Raw genomic sequence first — 22,583 nt, 5'->3', positions numbered from 1 at the left:
GGCACTCAGGGACATGGATTAGTGGTGGACTTGGCAGTGCTGGGTTAACAGTTGGAGTCGATGATGTTTTCCGATCTGAATGATTCTGAGATTCTATGAAAAATAAAGTTGTCAGTAACATTCCACATAGAGCTCAAAGTGGGTGCTACCATTTGCAGCACTACTTACTGACCAAATACAAGCTAGTTTGCAGGCATAGTATTTAAGCTGAAGACAGTGACTGGCTCCTCAAAAGTGCTATGAGAAGGTCTTCAGAAGGGGTGACAGACTTGGCCAGTTGAGAGGAGATGTGAACCTGCTCCTGTTGAGTTGCCAAACTCCCACTGAGCAGGGTGATAGCCACGCACTTGAAACGTGATATGGTAAGAGTAATAGCCAATACCCTTTCAGGCTGTATATTCAGAAGCACGTCATGGAGAAGAAGGGTAGTGGTCTCTTATCTGCAGTATCCCAGGGACACTGAGTGTATAACTTTGGGAATCATCATATCAGAAAGATGTGGACATATCAGAAGAAGTGTAAAGAAATTTAAATTCTACTGAGTAAAGACCGCTATTATGCCACATTAACAGTCTCTCTATATATTTAAAATTCACCTTTTCAGAGAATATGCAGTTGTGATGAGAATAGGATTACAGCCTTTCACTTCTGCCCGTCCTTTAGGAGCTTAAAGAACTGCAGCAGTTAACAGCTGCCCCAGTGCAGCTCAAATGAAGAGGTCTCTAGGTTTTTTGTGAAAAAGCTAAAACCTTACTTTCTCAGTTATCACCTATGAAACAGCCTGTCGGCTCAGGAGCATTCAAGTAGCTTATTATTATATGTGTTATTTAGCCAGGATCATTCACATTAAATACAATTTGTGTATATTATCTAGCCTGGAAAAATGAGGCCTTTCCTAGATTCAGGAGTCATATGCATCACCAGGTAATCTTGACAGATATTTTTTTGAAGTTCTGTCAGTATTCATTAACAGAGAGGTAGGGTAAGTAAAGCAAGCCATAACTAAGATTGCTGGTCATAAGCAATCTCTGTGTCCATAAGCTGATGTCCCACTGAGGTGTTAGAGATAACTGTGCAGCACTCATAGTGCCATCTATCAGGTAGGATAAACTTGTTACATTTTTCTGATGGTACTGAACCCAGAAGTATAAGGGCCTACACACTGTAACCTGCTATGCAGATACAATTAGAAATTTTGCCCTATTTTGGAAATACCACAGCTACTTCAGTCACCTACTAAAGCAGTAATAGAAGTGGAGCAGAGATTGAATTTATAGTCAGAATAAATTTATTGTTCTTGGTGCTGCCTCTAGGCAGTTTTTGAGATTCATTAGTATAGTCTTTCCTGACTTCAGATCTTTCAGTGTGTATATGTCTGCTCTATACTGATGTATTTAAAAACCTTTTGAGGAAGAAGATCTTACTTTAAGGGATTCCTTTATCCTTAATTATTCTGGAGTTATTGGATAATACAAAAATGCAAATTGCAAGAGTACTGTTTAGGTTCTGTGTGCGGGTGTGTTAATGGCAGGACAACTGAAATGAATTTCAGATTTAGAGGAAGTGACAGGGACAGAAGAGGCAGTCTGGCTTTCGTACAGATCGAAATTGCATTAGCATCTCTGTTTCATCATCCTACTGCTAGGCTTACAAGTTTGTGATGTTGCTTGTGATATGAATTGTTTGGTGGAAGTCCATTTTCTGTTGTCATTACTGTCACTAACAACTCAAGTTCGTGTTCTTGAGCATACATTATGATATATTCAAGAAGCATTGTGCGATAACTTTTTTTATATACTTACATACGTGAGTGTCATATACTTTTCAAAAAAGACCTGTGTGAAATGCAGAGAGACTACTGTGGTAGTCAGTTCACAGGTCACACCAAGAGCTGTCTTGTGCTGTGTAAATATCAGAGCAAACGCAGAAGCGTAAGAACTAGCTTTGGGTTTGGCCAAAGTATATGTGTGTCTCTGTATGTGTGGCTAGTAAATAAGTAACTCGAGGACTTTTGATCTTAGTCTAGTCTGTGACTGGAAGCATTTGATGTGAGTTTTGAGAAGGCCCCCTTGCTTTCATCGATGTCAAATTCAGGAAAGTAAAGCACTGACAGATATTTTAAAGATGGTAGATATGTATTCTATCAAAACTACAGAGAAGGTGGTTATGATACTGCATGAAACTGTGCAGTTATACCTGTTTCCTGAGCAGGTATAAAGATACGCAAGAATTTGTGTGTTTGGGGTTCTTCCAGACAAGACACTTGATTTCTACCGGTGGATACTTATTGTAGGTCTTTACTTAGCAAGAAGGAAAGGTTGCCTTTAAAGCTGCTTTGAAACCTGCTTGTATTCAGTGATGCTACCTCCCAAAGTTAGTCCTAGATAGCAGATTTGTGTATTTTAACTTTTACATCACTGAATGATGATGTGGCTTTGTCAGGTTGTGGTAATAGTATAATATCACATTGTATGCCATCTCTGTGTCATATTTTTTGGTCATGTTGGTAGTACATGGTCTGAAGGACAGCAGGCTGCCAGATCAAATCACAACAGTTCCATAAAATAAAATAAACAAAAACCCCACCTTATTTAATAAAATAAAGTGTAGGCATCATTCTCCATGACGTTCTTGGATTTAGTGAGTGAGTAGCTGTTGGCACATGCTAGTTTCAGTGTTGCTGCCGGTGCAGCAGGAGAAGGAAGACTAGCAGTAGTACTGCTTAAGGGAGCAGCAGTGCTAACAGGAGATTGAGAAGCCCTAGAAGTGCAAGCTGGAAAAAACTTCAGCAAAGGGAAGGTATTTTCAAGGAGGGAGGAAGAGGAAATGAGGAGTTGTGAGTAAGAGTGAATTAAGAAGGAGTCCAAATAGTAAACATTATATTTTAGAGTATTTTTTGGATTATGCAGGAAAAAAAGAACTCTTCTTCGCCTTGTTTACATTGTAATTTGCTCTTCTAGGCAGCCGTGGTACTTCCATACTGGTGATATTAGGTCTAGGGAAAAAAAAAAGTATTGTAAGGCAACCAAGTGGAATTTTAAAATTGATCTGGGCAAGACTTTTTATTTGCCCCTAGCTAGGGAAATTGCTTACTAGCATTTAAAATATTGACCATACCTCACCAAAATGCAGTTGCCATCAGAGGATAAAAGTTAGATTAGCCATTCAGATTTGGGTTTCTTCTACATCTCCCCAGATAATGTCAACAATCCCTTCTGTTTCATTTCTTCTTTCTCTTTTGTGTCATGCTTTGTTTTTAAAATTTGCCAAATGTTGTTTTTTATTCTCCAAAGCATTCTGAAGTGCAGTTAAAGAGAGCCATTATTCCAGCTGACAAAACCAACTTTACATGCAGCTGAAGCAGAGCAGCAGGGCCTACATATGTGATTTTGAATTAAGGAGTTATTAAGTAACATAGATATGCATCACTAGGAGTAAGACATTTCTTGCCTTTCTGCACATTGACTGAACCTTGAAGGACCTACACCATTCCATGCCCTGTTGCTGGGTCACTGTATCGACCAAAAGGGTCCTGCAAACGTCTGGAATGATAACCTCTTAAAATACCATTAGGAATTCTTTCTCCACCAGGAGAGTGGTCAAACACTGGAACAAGGTTTTATAGAGAGGTGATCAGTGCCCCAAGCCAATCAGTGTTCAAGCGGCATTTGGACAATGACCTTAATAACAGGCTTTAACTTTTACTCAGCCCTGAATTAGTCAGGCAGTTGAAGGAGGTGACCGTTGTTGGTCCCTTTCAACTGCAATATTCTGTTCATATCTAAGTCAGGAAGAAGTCTACTCTCAGAGCCCTGTGGCTCTTTAAGCACCTTGCCTTATATCCATCAATTTCTTTATGGCAATAATCCTTACCCTTAATTTACAGCCCTACTCTGTCCCAATGCAGTCTGCCAAAGATTACTAAAACCATAACTATATCTCTGCTCTGCTGAGTTCATCAACACATTTTACACATGGCATTGCACAGCCCTGCATTCAGTTGGTCTGAATTCAAGCCAGCAGTCTAGCAGTTCAGAGATTTTTTTTGGTTCACTGTTACCACTATAACCTTCAGAAAAATAAGAATAAAACATAGGAAGTATTAATGATATTATAGTTTTCTACCCTCCCTTCACATCTCCCCAATGAAGAAATAATGATAAATCCCGTCTTTCTAAAATTTGCTGAATAATTTGCACTTTCATAATTATTCATCAAATCACTTCTTTTAGGAGACTGATGGATGATCATTTTTATTTCCTTCATCTAGAGTTACCATGCTGAATGCTGAGGAATTCTTCTAAAATGGATGTTCTATACCGAAAAATCCTAATATAAGGAAAAAAGATCCTATATTAATTGATCCTCCAGTCAATCACCTGGCTTTGCCAGGTTTTATTAAGTTCATCAGTGTAGCAAATAAATCTTACTGTGAGAGCATAAATATTATTGCCAACAGTGATACATTAGAAAAGCATCGAAAAGATCAGAAGACAACGAACCAGGTGGTTTTCACTGGCTTATTTCATGAACAGTATATATCAACCTGCAGCACCCACATCAAACTATATATTTTCCTTTTTTAGTACAGTTCATTTAAATACAAAAGACTTCAGCTTTTGCTTCATCCATATCATGCACTGGATTTGTATTATGAAACAACGTGGAGTAAGAAACTTACTCATCATTTACTATTTCCTTCTCTTGATCTTTGGATTTGGATTCAGTGGACAGTTCTCAGCTTTTTCAGGAAGATGACATTTCTGACAATAGGTCACAAACTTATGGCCAAGGTGCTGCGTCAGCTTTTGATTACTCAAGAGGCTTAAACTCCATTCCTGGTTTTGACAAAGGCTGCCTGTGCATCTTTAGGCTTGCCAAAGATTTTGCAAAGCTTTGAGCATATTGATACTTTGTTGACAGATGATCACTGAACTGAGAAGGGTTATTCAGATGAAGCACATGCTTTGGGTCATGATTTCCCTTTGGTTTAGCTTCCCTATCAGTAAAATGCGCTATTGGTATAACCTTTCCTATTGTACTTACTGATTCTGAACCTTTCAATCAGGAAATCTCTCTTTTTGTTATGGAAGTGTTCAGTAGTGTAGTAAAGGGGGCCTCTGATCTTGGAAGGTTTGCGTATAGACTGCAGAGTTCTGGATGAGGAAATAACTTTGACTGCGTCACCATTACCCCAGAGACAATCATTAAACCTTACAGTGAAGGTGGAGTGACTTTCCACTAATAGTTCATACATATAAACAAAATTAGGAAGTATCTGCTTCATGGGTGGAATTTATCTAGAAGTGCAACATAAATTTTCTTATAATCATGAAATTATAATGTCATTTCTTACTTGGGTTATTCTTTATAGCCAGCTTCAAACCATAACAAGCCCTATCTATTTGTTAACTCTTTATGCAGCACTAAAGGTAGTTAGGTTACATCACATAATGTGTACTGTAGTTTAAAAAGCAGAAATAAGTGCATGCTTACCTAATAAGTACTTCTAATATACCTTGAAGTTGAATCACATCATTTCAGCATCAACAGTACTTTAAATATTACCTGCTTTAGAGATTATATTCTAGAGCCTGAATTAATGGCATTACTGTCTTTTTTTGCTTTCCGTAGACTAATAAAATGGTAATACAGAATGCTTGTTTTTCCTGAATTGTAAGAATGGTAAGACTGGGGACAAAAGAGTGGAAGAAGTATCGTGAAGAAATTATAAGATGTATATAAAATTATAAAGTTGCATATATGTGTTTTTCTTCACTATCTTAGGTGTATTCTGCAATCCCTTTCAAGCTTCAGATTTATTTTGATCTGATGAGGCACAAGGTCTCAGCCTTCTTGGGAAACAGTGTCTGCGTTTACAGTGTCTTGCAAGATGACATTTTCAGACACTCCTTGAGCCACAATCCTACAACAGACCTATGCTGCCTCACTAGACCATGGGGAAAAGCATGTGGCTGTCACCTCTTTAGAATGCTGTGGCAGAACCAGGGCATCCTTCTCTTCGCATTTACAGGGCTGGCCATGCTGTCACATCACTTACTGGAGCCCTTCCAGGAGGAAGGACATAGTACACAAGAGCTTCACAAGAAATTCTAGATTTAGAACAACAATGAGTGTCTTCAACCAACCCAAAACTTCCCTCACAGCCATCAATGAAATGCTGTTCAAGCAGAGCATCAGACTGTATGAGATTCCATGTGCATACATTGCACACATCTGCACAATCCTTTGGCTTTCAGAGGCTATTCCCCCTGAATACTGGCTAACTCACACTTTAATAGTGCCATCAAGTTTCTGGCGTCACGACAGCTGTGTGCACCAAACCCACCCCATGGCTTTAACCTGCAAAGGTGCATCGATTTTGTTCTCATGGCAGCACAGCCAGCATGTCACTGTAAGAAAACACACAGGGTCATCCACAAAGAAAGCTTATCTTTACTTGGTTAGATAACATTTCTTGGTTCTGCTTTCCAGACCAGGTTCTCCTTAGACACTGAGATGTGTCATGTCTAGGACTATATCTACTTGTTGCTTGAACTGCGAAGAACCAGAGCTCTGTGTTTATTTCCTAGACAAATAATTCCACTTTACCTTCTTCCCACTCTCAAATTCTGTTCTCTTTCTCATTAAGATCAACCGGCTGAGAAATCTTACAGTGACTCTCTTTCCAAATTTCCTTGGCCCCCGTTCCTTTAAGCTTGTGCTGTAGATTGCTCTTATGCTAAAGAAAAGGACCCCCTTACCCATGTCTGTAGTGTTAGATAATGCCTTTAATGAAGGGGAAAAGATAAGTTCTGACAATTCTTAGTTCTCAGAAGAGAGAACTGAGTTCTTGGAGTCAGTGGCTCAGGCAGGTGCATAATCCGATTGTATTGGATACAGTGAACAGACGTTTTAAAAGTATTTGGACAATCTCCAAAGCTAACTTCTCATTGAGCCAAGAATTTCAGTGTTGGAAAGACCTGTCTGGCAAGATTGGAGGCAAGGGATGTATCTCTAATATCCATATGTGATGTACTGGGGGGTGGGAGGGAGGGCTGCTGTGCTCTGTTACAGCAGTTGAAGAATGTCTGGTCAGACACCCTCAGATGTTCGTAGGAAGCGGGTGGAGAGGGATGACATCTGTGAGGTCCAGATGTTTCCTTATGAAAGTGTCTTCAGTTCATCAAATGCTGTCAAATATTAGTAAAAGTAAAATCTTTACATATATGGGGCGGTGCAGAGCTGTCACAGGATGTGAATTTTCAGGAACTGATCAGATGCCATTTAAGCATCATTGTAAGACTGAAGATATATTATTCCAATTGGATGCTTGGCCACAGCAGTCAAAGAGCAAGCTGATGTGAATATAGATCTTCCCATAATAAATAATTATTGCAATTTAACAGTTCCGTGGCTTAAAGATTAGTCAGAACTCTTTTGGCTATCCTTTTCTCTTTATGCCCCTAATTATATCTAATGTGAAAAGATAAGGAAACCAAAGTTCATGTATGTTAAATCCTCAGCATTACCTTATATGTCTCTGCAAAGATGGAAGGAAATTCCCTACATGCCAGAGAATTTTTTGAATGGTGATCATACCTGTAACTTTATAAATGGAAACTTTTAATTTATGTTGTGCTGCCTTTCCCTTTTACCAGGAAGATTATAAAAAGCCGTAAGAATCAAGCCTCTAGTTCTCTCCCTCGGTACAGGCTTAACTCTTCAAAACTTCCTCCTCAAATGTCACTTGAGAACAAATCCTGGCTTGTCCACATCTAGCTTCTTTCTTAACAGCTCCCTATTTCCACCTCTGGTTTTCAGAGATGCCAAAAATGTTGTGATTTTCCTGCTGAAAAGACCTTGCATGCCGAGTAATTCTTCTTCTCAGCAATGCTTACTTACTGGATGACTCAGTAACTTCCAAAAGCTTCATGCTGCTCTTCCTTCCTCTCATCTTCGCACTGCGTAGTGATGCATATGCTTCTGGTGTCTGTAAAAACACTGTATCTGCCTAACACAGCTAGAGCTTCCTTTAAACTCAAAAGCAGAAAAATGTGTGCAGACGTTCTTCTCTGGGCACAGGATTTCTCTATGACATAAAGCACAGATAAGCCTCACAGAAAAAAAATTAAAGGAAAGTAGTGCTAGTAGGGATAGAAGTGGAGAAACAGTTGCAATGCATTTGTCAGAAGCCATTTTTGAACATACAGAAAGATTGTTGCAGTTCTTTATTCACAGAGCTCCTCAATTTGTGACTTCTTTGGGAAACTGATCCTGGAGTCTGGGATGTGACCTCTAGGAAGTAAAACAGAAAATGCTGCCCACAATACATACAGATTTACAGCAATTTTGTTTCTTAAACAATGTTTGCTCACATCGTACCATTAAACAATTAAATCAGACAACCAAAACCTTGATCACAGCATCTCAGCCAACTTGTGTTTATGTTAACAGCTGTATAGAAATGCACCTTGTAAGTGAGTCCTAGCAGTGAATGTGCACGTGGGTGTTTAGGTAGGATTTGAATAGAGGATGTTCTTCACACTGGCTGATCTGTAAGTATTTCCCTAGTGAATATGAGAGAACTTGTCTTCCTACATCCTAAGCAGGCATTGTGTTACCAACTAGAGAGGTTAACCTGGGTCTCTGTGTGGTGAGGAAGACAAAGCCAGTGTGTGAGAGTTCAAGGCACATGTACATAAGACAAGCTGACATTCACAGAAAGAGAAAAAAAAAGTGGTTCAAGCCCTATTTCCTGTAGCATATAAGAGACGTTTCATTCTGATGGTTAATTACTTCCATATCAAACAGATACTATGATCATGAGGGTAGAAGTTAAATCGATTAGGGTAATTAAGCAAAACATACCTCAAAACATGCCTCTCAGAAAAAGAATGATAGACAGGTAGGGTTAGTCAGTTGTCATTCACTCAGACTTCACTCAGAGACAGTTTACATCTTGTGACCCATTGCAAAGCTGAAGACATAAAGTGACTGAGCCAAGTTAATAAGTAGTCCCAATAATTACCAGAAAAAGTACACTATCTTCAACAACTTAGCAATTTAGAGTAAAACACTATGGATGTCAATGAACTGTTGGTAACATATACTCCTGTCAGCATTTTAGCAAGGCAGTCCAGTCTGACATCCCAATGCAATAGTTTTACTGTGAAGTCTTATTTTTGTTTTAATCTTAATATTTTTATTACACTATTTTTCAGGCCCTGATTATATCAAACAAAAATTTCAAGAAGGAATGGATGCGAAAGAAAAATCAGAAGAAAAAGATCAGGAAAAACCACCTACCCCAAAAGAGTCACCTCACTTTTATCGAAAAGGTACTACACCCCCTCAAACCCCAGAAGCAAGTCCAAGGCATAGTCCTCTTCTTTCTTCTGACACTTCTCCTTCAAAACAACTGAAAAGGCAAAGCTCCAATTCTGGGGCAAGACTCAATCAAGAAAAAAAGCTTTTAGCCACTGAGAATATAACACCCACAACTAACAAGCCTTTATATTCAAAAGCACCAGTGAAGGAAGAAGTAGGTGTGAAACACCAGCCAAAGTTTTCAGCCCAGCACAATCCCATCAGCACAGAGAATGGGGAGCTGCATGGTCACTACCACGGCTATTATGTAAAAATGAATGCACCAGTGCTTCCACAGGAGCTCAGGAAAGAAGATGAATATGCCAACCCATCGCCATCAACACTTGCACGAATACCAGCCTCTCAGAAGCCAAGTCCTGCTAGATCTGGGGGTAAGCCAGATGCCAAAGAAAACAAACCTGACACAAAAATGAAGAAAACGGAATTTGCTGCACCAAAGAATCCAGCTAATAATGAGTCACATTCAGCAGTGGAAAAAGAAGTAGGAAACAGCTCGGTAAGTACTACAAGAAACATTTTCACTTTCACTGCCCATTTGCCTCTCAGTGCTTAGCTTTGCAACCTGAAGAAAGGCAAAGCTCACTTCTGTCAAATCTTCATCTGGATACATTCTGCTAGCTAAAACCCACTGCACCAGACTGGAGTGAGGAACAAATATTCCAGTCCTTTATGTTATCTTTTCTGTAAACTGGGAAGGGATAGTTGATAGCCAGATACTGACAGACTTCTGAACCGTGAGATCCCATTGCATCCATGAACACAAAAGTGTGTTGCTGTGTGTGTGTATATACATATAGGTGTGATTTGCATGTGTGTAGATACATAGTCACAGATACACATTTTTTATATATAGATATAGATATATATATTCCTCCCCAGAAAAGAAGTCTCACAATGTTAATTGTACTTCTGTGGATATTTGTACAGTACTGGAAGTTAGACACACACTTTTCCCCAAAGGTCTGCTTTTGACTGCTGTTGGAGACAGGATGCTGGCCTGTGGTCTGGCCCAGTCCAGACAATCTCCCATTTTCATCTTCTGCTCCATGTTGATTTTGAGTTCTAAAAACAGGAAATTTGGACCAAAATATATACTGTTTTCAAATGCATACTTTGCAACAATTCTTCCGTTTTACAGTGACATGAAAAATTTTACTTTTCGTCAGGAAATGGAGAGGGAGTTTTAAAATTATGCATCCAGATCAGTGTGAATCTTAATTTCATTCTTATTTAAAAATAATAAAATTATCAATAGCTATGCAGAAAAGGAATGATTGCTAGTAGCATTTCTATTCCATGTTAGAAGGAGAAACCAGGTTATGAAATTCAGAATCTCTGATTATGATTCTATGATTTCTGGGCCAAGAGAAACTCAGAAAACCATTAGTTGTAGAACCTAAAGCTAACCTTTAAAACTGACTGATGATTCTCAAAGTAATTAGAAAAGCATCAGTTATTTGGTATTATTCTGGTGAGGTCATTCTTACATTAATCCTGCTATTCTTATTTTATTCACATTCTTATTAATGACATGCAAGAAGATGTAAGAGTATTGCTTGGGAAGTTCATAGAAGACACAGAGACCAGGAAACTGGTAAATAATGAAGACCAATACAAGCTGATCCAAATCAACTGTTAAGAAGGGTGCAAGTATAATTATCCATGGGTAGCACAGCAAAATATAGTGTTATGTTTGAAAAACAATTAATAGAGCCTGACCATGCAGGATCAGAACTGGAAAAGGTTGGTGGATCAGGAGCAAGAGAGGCAACTGAACATGAGCTCCCAGTCTGCTGCTGTTGTTCAGAGATGTTAATATAATCCTTAGATTTATCAGCAGAAGAGATTAAGCAAGAGTACATGGGAGTCTGCTCTATCTGCTTTTGGCACAGGTGCAACCACTTCTGGAGTAAAATACTTTGTCCATAAATCGGGGATTTAAAATGAAAAAAACCTTAAGGGGAAGTCCCACAAAGAACTGCAAGAATGATTAAAACATGTCTTACAATGAAAGATTCAAGGTAAAAAAACCCTGGCATATTAAATCATTTCCTCTAAGTACGCTTTATAAAATGGTTTTCCAGGCTAACAAGCAAATGTGTAAGAAGATTCAGCAGCTTGATAGATTCAGATAAAAGTCTTGGTTTAGGTTGCTTTTTATGATATTAATTAAATGTGACATTAGTTTTCCGATGCTGAGGTTTTGGACCCATCGCTGAATATTTCAATAATGAGCATTTTGCCAAGATGATATTCTCTAGTTCTGCAGGAAGCTTGTATTCTGTTTTGTGCGGATCAAAGTAGATGTTCACAGAGGTTTTGTAATCTGCAAATCTGTATTACAGCTGATATCAGCCCTTTAACCTTTCAAATCTCACAGATATGACTCTTATGTAGGGTAACACAAAGCTGTTGGGCTTGTAAATGTTAAGCAAGCATGTACAGAATTTTAGCCTGAATTGGAATTGTTTGTTCAGCTCTGGTAAAAATAAGTGAGTAGAAATAGTGCTTATTTTTCCTGCATTTCAAATAATGTTTTGGAGCTAAGCGAGTCCTCGTCTTAACAAGTAGGGCACCTGAACAGCAGTTTATTGACCTTCTAGAATAATCAGGATAAGGACCATGAACCTACAGCCTGTTATCAAGAAAGGTGTAAAAGTAATGAGATATTGTGCATTAGCTACTGTTTGTTTACTGATATTACAGTTCATCTGTCCCTCTATTTCATTTGGAGCACCCTAATTGCACTATTCCTGTTACCAGCATGTCAGTAAGGAAGGGAGGTAGATTTTAGGAATTCATTTTTAATGTAAAAGTATTCTAAGATATATGTAGATGTATGTGGGTGATTTCAAAGATGTCTTCCATATGTGTCTATAAATTTATTCTTATAGAATAAATTTCCTACACACTTATTTCTTTAAATTGCTGAAATGAGTAAAAATGCTAAAACGATTAAAGCGGAAAAGAGTAGCCTACTGGCCTAGCAGTTTGAGGGAGAAACAGTACAGAATGACTGTTAAAATTGCCTGGAGACTTCTAATTTTTAGTATTACCTTTCAGCTTCAAAAAACACTAGCCTGTTCTGCAGTGCTCCTGGACTGAGCTCAGTAGTGTGCTGGAATTATGCAGTGACTAACCTAAGAGTGCACAGTTACTGAGGAGAAGCCAGATTCATAGAATCATGGAATAGTTTGGGTTGAAAGGGACCTTAAGGATCATCTCGTTCCAGCCCCACTGCTGTGGGCAAGGACACCTTCCACTAGACCAGGTTGCTCAGAGCTCCCTCCAGCCTGGCCTTGAACACTTCCAGGGATGAGGCTTCCACGGCTTTTCTGGACAACCTGTTCCGGTGCCTCACCACCTCACAGTAAAGAATTTTTTCCTAATACCTAGTCTAAACCTACTTTCTTTTAGTTTGAATCCATTCCCCCTTGTCCTGTCAGTTTGAATCCATTCCCCCTTGTCCTGCTTAATGTACTTCTCTTTTTCTCAAACACTTCTGAATGTTGAGAGACTTAGAACTCTAGACTTTCATTGGGGAATTATTTTATTTTAGTAAGAAATTGCAATTGCTTTTTAGTCATCCTGACAAATGATTTCGTTATGCTTTGAAATGTATTTTTTAAGGAATATAAAGTGAAAAGAACCCTCACTCTCATGAAAAGGGAATGGTAAAACATGTTTTTGGAATCCAAAAATGAATCTATAACATTTATTGAGCACTTTCATTAGGTTATCTGAAAGTACTGTGTCAAATTGTGCTGTGCTTTTTCCAAGTTTCCGGCAATAATGCATTAAGAACATAGATACAGAAGGGAAGATTTTCAATTCTTCCTTCCATGTATCTAAATCAAAGCTATATCTCACTTCTGAATGAAACGTCAACTTTAATTTGGATTAAGATCGTTAAACAACTTTATTTGCAGCAAAGCTTGCAGCAGCTGTTTTAGTAATCAAATTCATGTTTTATATTTTCTGTTAGTCTGTTACATCCTGAAGAATGTCATTGAGTATCATCTGTGTAATAAGTAGTCATAGAACAGTACTGATTCTCTAGATATCCCCTTTTCTGTGATTATACTTGAAAAATATCAGCATATACTTCTTATGCCACACATTTAAGTGTGTTTCTCTATGTACTTACTCTGTGATGTTCAAAAATCAAAGTTTAAAATAATTTTGGAATTCATAAGAAAGAGTCAGTTTTATCAAGGTAAAATCATGGATAAAGCACAATGACAAAGTTACTGTTCATCAGTTGCTCAAAAACAGCTGTCTGTTTGTAGGAATTACCTGTCATTTATGAGAGATAAATCATCCTTGTTTCACTGAGAACTAGTCCAATTGTATAATTAGGTAAATTGTATTTACCACAGTGTGAAGGTTGGACAGAGACACTTGACCATAAACCAGTACTGTTGTTTCTAACTGCTCGTTAGCAGCCTCTGGCTCCAGTTTCAGTTTGCATGCTGCTATCCCACCTTGAATATGAGCTAATTTGAGATTGTCTTGGATTTGGGTGAAAAATAGGATTGAATTTCACAAAACACCATTGTAGTGTACATTCATGAATACACATTTTGTTTGCCCATGCGTGCCCATGTGCTGCCCTAGGACAGATCCAGGCCAGGCACAAGTGTTTTACTGCATTGTAATTTTTTTCGTCTTGCAGGTAAGGATTTTTAAACCACACAGACTGTTTAGCCTGGTTTTTACCTGTATCTAAAAGCTATGTTTTGCTGAACGTTACCCAGTGTGCTTCTACTCCCATCTTTTTGTTCAACTCTCATGTCTTTGTTAACTTAACATCCATTTAGTAAGGGCTATAACTACCGTGATATTAAAAAAATAGATCAGTATTTGCCTGATCCTAAATAAAACCTCCGAGCAGGAACTTTATGCTAAATTTAATGGACATTCCTAATGCAGTGGAGTTACAAGACTAGTCTTAATACTTCCTGGCATTACATTTTAGGAAAATATCTAACTTTCCTCCCCAGATGAAAACTAATTGTATGGTTATATTTTTAACTACATAAGTGTCTGACTTATGAGAAGCTGAAAGGGCAATTTTTAAGCAGGACTGAAGATTTTTTACTGCAGCTTCTTTAGTGCACCTGTTCTGATCACTCTTAGACTGTTCAAACTAATTGTGGCTTTTGCTATTTTAAGCCCTCGCAGGACACTAAAGTCTTATTTGTGGTATTTGTCTTAAAGCATTAAATGCTTGTTTCATAGGTGTCTACAAAAAGGTGGTAGTTCATTGCATAAGAACCGTGTGCTGCACAAATATTGTTTGATCATTTTTTAGTGTATCAGGAAATCCTGCTTGGGGCTGAAGGGCGTAGTTATCAGAAGAGGAAACAAAGTGCACATAGCAGACCAAAGTAGATGAGATTTATGTCTTCGTATAAGGCACAGACTCATTATCATAAAGACACATTTTTCTATGATCATCATGTAAAATCAACATGGTTTTACAACAGCCCAGTTCTCAAGCTGTCACTTGCTTCTGTCTTTGTAGATGAGATTTCTTGATTCAGGCTGTAGCCCCTAGGGTTTTTAGCCTAATTTATCTAATATTATTCTGATGAGATTGTTATACCTAACCTGACTGACAGATGCATCAAAAGAGAAGTCCCCTCCCCCTCCAACAAGCTTAATTTTGTGAGACTGTGCACTTATGATACTGAGCTGTTGTTGGAGCTGCAGTCCCTGTTTGTCAATCAGCCAGAATCTGTCTTGCAGCTACCAGGATGCTTTTCCACAATATATTTCAGGTAATGAATGAGTTCCTGGCTCCTGTTAAGTCCCCATAGGTTCAAATTTTTTTTTAAGTCATAATAGATCAATGTGATTTCCACAGATGTTATTTTCAAGTATGCAGAGTCCTAGGTGGCCAAATCCCAGTGAATTTTAATGGTATTTGGCAAGGATCTCCTTCACATTTGCTTGCAATTCCTTGTGCAGTATAACTGTAAAATCTTTAGTTGAGATTCCAACCCATAAGGGAGCTATTGACCAACCTAAGGGAACTATTTTGATCACATGGGGAGTCCCCGTTTGAATCATAGGATCATGGAACCGTAAAATGGTTTGGGTTGGAAGGGGCATTTAAAGATCACCTAGTTCCAACTCCCTTGCCATGGATAGGGACAACTTCCATTAGACCAGTTTACTCAAACCCGCATCCAACCTGACTTTGATTACTTCCAGTGATGGGGCATCCACAACTTCTCTGGGCAGCCTGTTCCAGTCTCTCAACAGCAGAAAGAAAGATGATGCTGAATCCACATCTTAGTGGAAATTAATAGTGTAATCAAATCACACTTCCTGTAGAGGACTTTGTAATATTAGTATGTTTGTCATGAGATTCTGGGAATTTTTTTGCAAAAGAAGCAGTCATTAAGTGGAAGGTTCACTCCTAAGGGTGTTTATACTAACATTCCAATACAGCAAAACTGAGATATTCTCAAAGTAGCTTTTGTTTCAAGTCAAACATGTCTTATTGCTCCAAGTCTTCCAGTATGGCTTTCCTGCATAAATCTCACAATTGCCAAATGCATTTGGTGGGAATCCTGATGGGAACTTGGATTTCCTTCACAGTAGAAAAGCACAGAAGTACCCAACCTAATGTAATTATGACTGTGCCAGGAAGTGAAAGAAGATGTTAACCTTGAGTTACACAGCGAGGCTCCTTACGGTGCTGTGCTCAGAAATGTAACCATATCTGGAGCTGTGCTTTGCTTTTATGCCTATTCTCTGTCACCAAGTGTCTCATATTCTTTGGCACATGGTGAGTCACTTGCACTAAGGAGGAAGGAACACGGTTCCACTTCTGTTCTGTGACCTGATGGTTAAGGCATACTACTGGTAAGTGGGAACTTGTTACTCAAAATTATTTTGACTAAGGTATCATTAAATCCTGTTTTCAGTTTCCTAGTCGATATTTTAGACATTAAGCAAAATGTGAATACTGCTGCCAGTACTGTTACCCCTCTGGCAAAATTTAACTGGCATCCTGGTAATCTTAATCATTGTTTGAACTTGAACACCTAGTTCCTCAACATGTGAAAAAATACCTCTGAATTGTTACAAATGGATAGACCTGCTAATTTGGTTTAGACTCGCCAGAGATTTAAGCAGTACTTGACATAACATATTTTGTGACTTACTCAAGAACTTAGCAGTCCACATCTGGCCTGCCATCTGATGTACTGTGTAAGGGTGTGTCCTGGTGGAAAGCGTTTAATGAGACTGTTTCAGAAGGAGAGCATGTGATATAATAATGACACAAGTACTACTCAATAGCTTCCCAGTTAAGTAAGTAACATTTTCTCCCACTTTGGTTGTCAAAAAAAGGTATTCTTTTCATAAAACACGTTTGTTTTGTCTGTTTTGAAATGAGTCGAAATTGAAGAAGGAACACGCTGTAAAGATGACGAGCACTCCGGCTTCCATAAAGTAGTTCTCATTCTTTGTTTTGCTCTGTTTTAAGCTGACATTGCTTTTGTTTTGATAGGTTTGTTTTCATTTGTTTATATGGTCATATTTGTCAGGTGGTTTAATCTCAGTATGATTAAGAGCAGCGTGATAATATACTCTCACTTGTATTTATGAAGCTCATTTTCACAAAGATAATACTTAGCTCAACTGAATATCAAGGGTAGTAGCTATTTTTCAGGAGCAGGGTCTGTATCCTTCAGATCAAGGTCAAAACCAACAGAAATTGTAAAATCGGGTCATGATCATTGCTGTGCATGTGTGGAAGGCTGCATTAATTCTCATATCTTTATTTTATTTTCAGGGCCCTAACTCAGTCATGATCGCGCTGGTAATGCTGTTGAATATTGGTTTAGCCATTCTTTTTGTCCATTTTCTAACTTGATTGGAATTAGGAAAGGTAAGAAAGGTCTTGTTTTCGTATAAAATCACCATATCCACCCCACCTCAAATGATAAAGATTTAATTTCTTTGCATACTTTTAATGTTCCCCACTTTAATTATAGCTATGCCTGAATGTGATTCAACATAGTTATTTAATATTGTAACTGTTTTGACCCTTCAGTGAAGTCATGACAACTAGTGGTGTTAGCCCACAGTTCTCTGCAGTTGTGTCATCAGCCTTTTAAATGGCACCTGTCATACTCAGACACAGGGAAGGAGGCTTGGAATTAGGATGGGACGCAAGAGAGATGAAACTTGGAAAATTCAGCCAGGGGCTCAAATCAGTTTCTCTGCTGATGGCTCGTGGCTTTGGGGTCTTCTGAAAGCTGAAGCAAGCAGCCATGTTGGAAAACAAACAAAATAATCTGCTGAAGCAGCCCCGCCACTGAAGTGCGTTGGCTTCTCCATCTGTTCCAGCAGAGTGTGACTAAACTGGAAATGTACGGAGCTGCACTTTTTGTTGATGGAAGCTAACAGCTGCCTTACTATTTTACCGTCTGATGTTTTTAGTGGGGAGATGGGAAAACGACTGCCAGAGGAATGTGGTCAGAGGATTCTGTTGCTGTGGAAGTGATTCCAGCGTTCACTCCTATCTCATTAGAAGAAATAGTTAGCAGCATCAGTCACCAGTCTTATTCCATTACCTGCTGCTTTTAACATCTCCTGCAGTGTTCTGGGAGATCGAATTTCATTTGCCTTTGCATGATTCTGTTCATTTGTTGTTTATGAAATTTGATGTATAGCCATAACATAGTGTTTGGTCCAGCCTGGAGAAAGCTACCAGTTCTGCCTAGCAGCAGAAGCAGAAAATCAAATATCTTTTCCTAGTCCAAAGATAAAATTCTTAAATTCATTTTCCTAAACCTGAAGAGTAATTTTGCTTTAAGGTTTAGGAAGTAATATACCATTGCTGTAAAATTTAAAGATGTTGATATCTTCCTAAAAATGCTTCCAAAATGCTTCCAAAGCAAGCAAAATTTTTCATAATAAAAGAATAAAAATCTTATGCTGGTATCAGCACATTCTAAACAGGAGGTGGAATATCAGAGTAAGCCAAGAAAGATGAGCTATAGGGTTTGCATGCTAACTTTTTTTTCTTTTTTCTTTTTCTTAATTCTGGTGCTGTGGTAATTGGTGATTTCAATTATTATGTATCAACACTGAGGTATTTTGCCAGCGGTTAAAATAAAGTCTTGTCTGGGTGCACATTAACGCCAATGACAGTTAAGCTAGCTAATGCTCATATTAAATCATCATAATTTTAAAATACTAGATTTGTGTTGAATACATTCAGGTAGAGCGTTTAAAAATGTTAAATGATTGTTTATCGATTTGATGCCTTCAGTGTCTTTAAAATCCATATATAATTTTACCTCAGCATTAAAAAAGCCTCAAAATTTTTCATTTGGAAGGTTTGTCTTAAGTAGTTTCATAGCCCTTTGTTCAAACGATGTGATCATGTTTCTTTTTATGTGCCATTATACTGTAATTATTGTACCCTATATTAATCAAATGCATGCTTATTTACTGAATATGTGGTGTGATCATTTGGCAAGTAAATATTTTAATTTAAAGCTGCAAAAAGCAAAGGGCTTGTATTATGTTTTATTTTAGCTCTATTAGAAAATCTTTCATACGGTATAGTTTTTGAACCTGTTTGTAAACTTTCTAAGTTTTTGCATGGTTTAATGGGCAACATTCTTACAAAATACATTAGCTATTTTTTGATTCAGCATATTAAAGTACCATAGGTATGGACCGAATATTGTGCAGCGAAGCAGCTCTGAGCAGGGCAGTAACACCGTGGTGTTTTTTACAGAAGTATGTTGAGAATCCTGTGTTTTGACCAGTGTGGATAAAGAAGAAAGCAGAAAGAGAGCAAATGAAAATAAAACTTGTATATTTATTTTTTAAAAAAAGTTTAAATTGTGTTTTAAATTTAGGAAAGTAATTTTTAAATAAGAACAAAATTTTAAAAGTTACTGTGTAAGCCTTGACTTAATGGATGAAGTGTTCCATCCCGCAGTTAAATCACCCCGTGTCTCCTGACATGAGGAGGTAATTTTGTAACTGACATATTTAATTCCTATTAAATGTTTATTTAAAATACTTTATGCTCTGGAAATAATGGGTAACAAAGCTTATGAAAAATGTTTATAAATTTAAGTAAGCATGTTAGTACCATTTATAAATATGTATGATTTATAAGCTTTTTTAAAACAAAGCTCAGACAAATCGTTGGTATTTTTCTAAAATGTGCACAGTTGTATTTTACATGAAAGGCTATTTATAATTGGTTGTTATACTGTACACTACATTTTGGACAGCACAATGAAGCCTGCCAATGTACTTAATAATGTCATTTTGTCTATTTAAAGTTTCTTGCTGTCGAAGAATGAACTCTTTATCTATGGGTTTCTCTATTTATAATAAATCCTTGACCCAAAATGTACAATGTACAGTTTTCACAACTGTATTTGCTCTAATAAAAATAAGTTGGTTATTAATAGAGTTTCAGACTACTTTTTCCTGTTTATGAATTACTTTGTTCACTCTCTGGAAGCAATTTTTCTAACAAATTCAATAAACGAGGAGTGAAGCAGGAAAATGGGTGAAGTCCTGGTCCCTTTGAAATCATTGTAAGTTACTGTTTTCAACAAAAGTGATTCTGGGAAACAATTAAAAATAAATAATTTTAAAAAAAAGTCAAGCTTCCTTTTGTGTCTTCTTTTATCTTCTGATACAGCATTTTCGTAGCTTTATAAATTTAGTATCTTGAATTACACTTTCACTACAAGACTGTTTAATCAATTTTGTTTTAATCAGTGAGTCCATTAACAGCTGTTCTTGTAAGTGAATTAACTTTTTTAAACTTCACTCCTCCTTGGGGTCTTCATAGGTTCAAAATTAACATGAAGTCTGTGAGCCAGTGTTACACAGAGAAAAATTGCCATTACAACTGTCTTAAAGCCACCACATTTACTGAACTACTCAATCAGCTGAAAATTTTATTTTCTGTCCTAGTTCAGATTACTAGCCAACTGTACTGAAATCCTAATGTTTAGTTGAAGAGGACAGCAAGTTTTATTTGTAGTTCCTATATAATGGAAACATATTTTTAAGGATTAGTTATTACTGTCTTGTTCTTTAAAATAATTCTACCAGCATGAAGCTTTATTTTCTGAATTTTTATTTTCTACAAAATAGCCTGCTCCCTAAAGAAAATTTTTGGCTCTTCAAGTAGAGAAAAATATATTTTCAAGAAAAATAAACAGAAGTAGCTACAAAGCAGAAAATTTTTAACCGCAACAAGCAAAGGATTTGTGCGGAAATAAAAGGGAAAAAAAGTTTTCATAATTAGCAGATGGTCATTTTGCATCTGAGATGTTTTTACCAGTTATTTATATCACTTGTAAACTTACAAATGGGGTTATGTAGGAATGCTTCTGCTATGCCTAAGGGGAAAAAAGGCCCCAAAAGATGGACACACAATGCAACTTAATGCTTCAGGATTTGATCTAGCATGGAAAACTTTACCCCACTTCAAATGCAAGGAAAGTTTTTCTTAGGCAAAGTAGTTTCTCCTGGCATAGTTGTGTGTTTGCCCACAGATGCCAGTAAACAGTGAGCTCTCACCTTTGAATTTGACATCTGGTTTCTTGGACAACTCCATTTATGTGGTTAAACCATATATATAATGTACACAGAAAAACAGCAAGTGAACGATGGTGAGGTGCCAAAGGCTGAAGAAAAAAAGAATTGTCTGTCATCATAGCTTTTTACTCTATCTAGTTCTTTCTTTAGTGCATATATATATATGTTTATAGATATATATAAAATCTTAGTATATATTACTTTGCCTTCCCATCAGAAAAGCAATAAGCAACACAAAGAGCAAGGAATCGTTTGCGTTTGCTTTCTAAAAGGAGAGGTTTGCTTTGAAGGCAGAAATTTTGTGACATACGGCTACAACTTGCCTTTCAGATACAGATGTATGTTAAAAAAAATCATTAATACAACCTAGTGCTGACTTTAAAAGATGTAAACACCTCTTTATGGGTGCTTAATTAAAAATCTTGAAATAGTTATTTACATAATTTTTAATGGCGTGTTATGTGATTACATATCTATTAAAAGCTCTGTTGAGATACAGTTACACAATGTTAAAAGATTCTGACAATAATGCAGATGCAACGATAAAAGCCTGCAGAAATTCACTGCGTACTGAGCTACAGTAGCATTCTCAGTTGTTATTAATAAAACATGGTTGTGAATTGTATCTAAATGGTTTTACTCATAGTTCATTTGAACCGTTTAGTCAGGGGAGACAGTTCTATAGACCATTCTCCTATGGAAATGGAATTCAGTAAACAAAGCAAATTAAGAGAAGGGAGATTAAATAAGCCTTTCAAATGAAGTGGTTTTCTCTCATTTAATATTCACAGAAACAGGAAAAAATAGAAATCATGTCAAGTCTGAGCAAGAAGCCATGAATGCACACATGCTGTAGCTAAGCCATCTACAGTATCCATCTCCATTTTTTTTCTACTGGACACAGAAACTTTAAGAGACATTACACTGCCTCCCACTGTAGGAGGCAAATATAATTTCTGTAATAACATTTTTAAGAAAAGCTGCCTATAATGTCAATGGCTTTAAACTAGGAGAAAAAAAAACACTTCATCTATCTAAACAGTTTATGTTGTGACCATTACTGTAGCAGCTGAACAAATCCCTCACCCTAATAAAACCAATAGCAAAAATGAAGTTGGTAACAGAATTTGTTAAAATCTCTCATGTTTCTTCCTTCCAGTTGCTAAAAAGAGGAGACGGGGGGGAACAGGGAACAGACAGCTTTTTTTAACCTGATAATCTAAATTTCATCATGTCAATATGTCCTTCCTTCATCCAATGTTTTTCAGAGTCACTTGGGACTGGTTATCTAGGAGGTTTTAGGTGCAAACTGGCAGTATATTGAATGTTGATTTTTTTTCTCAGTAATGGAAAAAACTAGGATTTTTGCTATCACCTGTGAAATGGTTTTGGTTGTAGTTTTTCTGTGCTTCTACTATTTTTCTAATTATCTTCTATCCTTTAGTGCCCACCCACCCCCCAGCTCTGGCAAATTCAGCGTAATCACCTTTCCCCACACATGGTCATTGCCCCAGCACTTCAGCAACTCACTCCAAGAACTCTCGTGTTTTCTGTGGGGCACTTGTTTAAGCAGCAAGTTTAGGTCTCTC

At 37.4% G+C, this 22,583-nt stretch overlaps 1 protein-coding gene across 3 annotated transcripts in view; it reads left to right on the top strand.

Annotated features, from left to right (window-relative positions):
* Positions 1 to 20,035, top strand: part of JPH1 (junctophilin 1) — an 83,154-nt gene extending 63,119 nt beyond the window's left edge. Inside the window, exons 4-6 of one of the 3 annotated variants that reach the window (XM_017812449.1) lie at positions 9,225 to 9,886; positions 17,201 to 17,296; positions 19,160 to 20,035. In XM_017812449.1, coding sequence (XP_017667938.1) covers positions 9,225 to 9,886; positions 17,201 to 17,281 — 743 coding nt within the window. In that variant the 3' untranslated portion in view covers positions 17,282 to 17,296; positions 19,160 to 20,035. Of the gene's footprint in view, positions 1 to 9,224; positions 9,887 to 17,200; positions 17,297 to 17,461 lie in introns of all 3 variants that reach the window. The other 2 variants (XM_017812448.1, XM_017812447.1) reach the window with 2 other exon arrangements.
* Positions 20,036 to 22,583: the final 2,548 nt, after the last annotated feature.

Source organism: Lepidothrix coronata, unplaced genomic scaffold (genome assembly GCF_001604755.1).
Source record: "Lepidothrix coronata isolate B3197 unplaced genomic scaffold, Lepidothrix_coronata-1.0 Scaffold36, whole genome shotgun sequence".
Classification (NCBI taxonomy): domain Eukaryota; kingdom Metazoa; phylum Chordata; class Aves; order Passeriformes; family Pipridae; genus Lepidothrix; species Lepidothrix coronata.
This window is presented reverse-complemented; position numbering and strand designations above follow the sequence as displayed.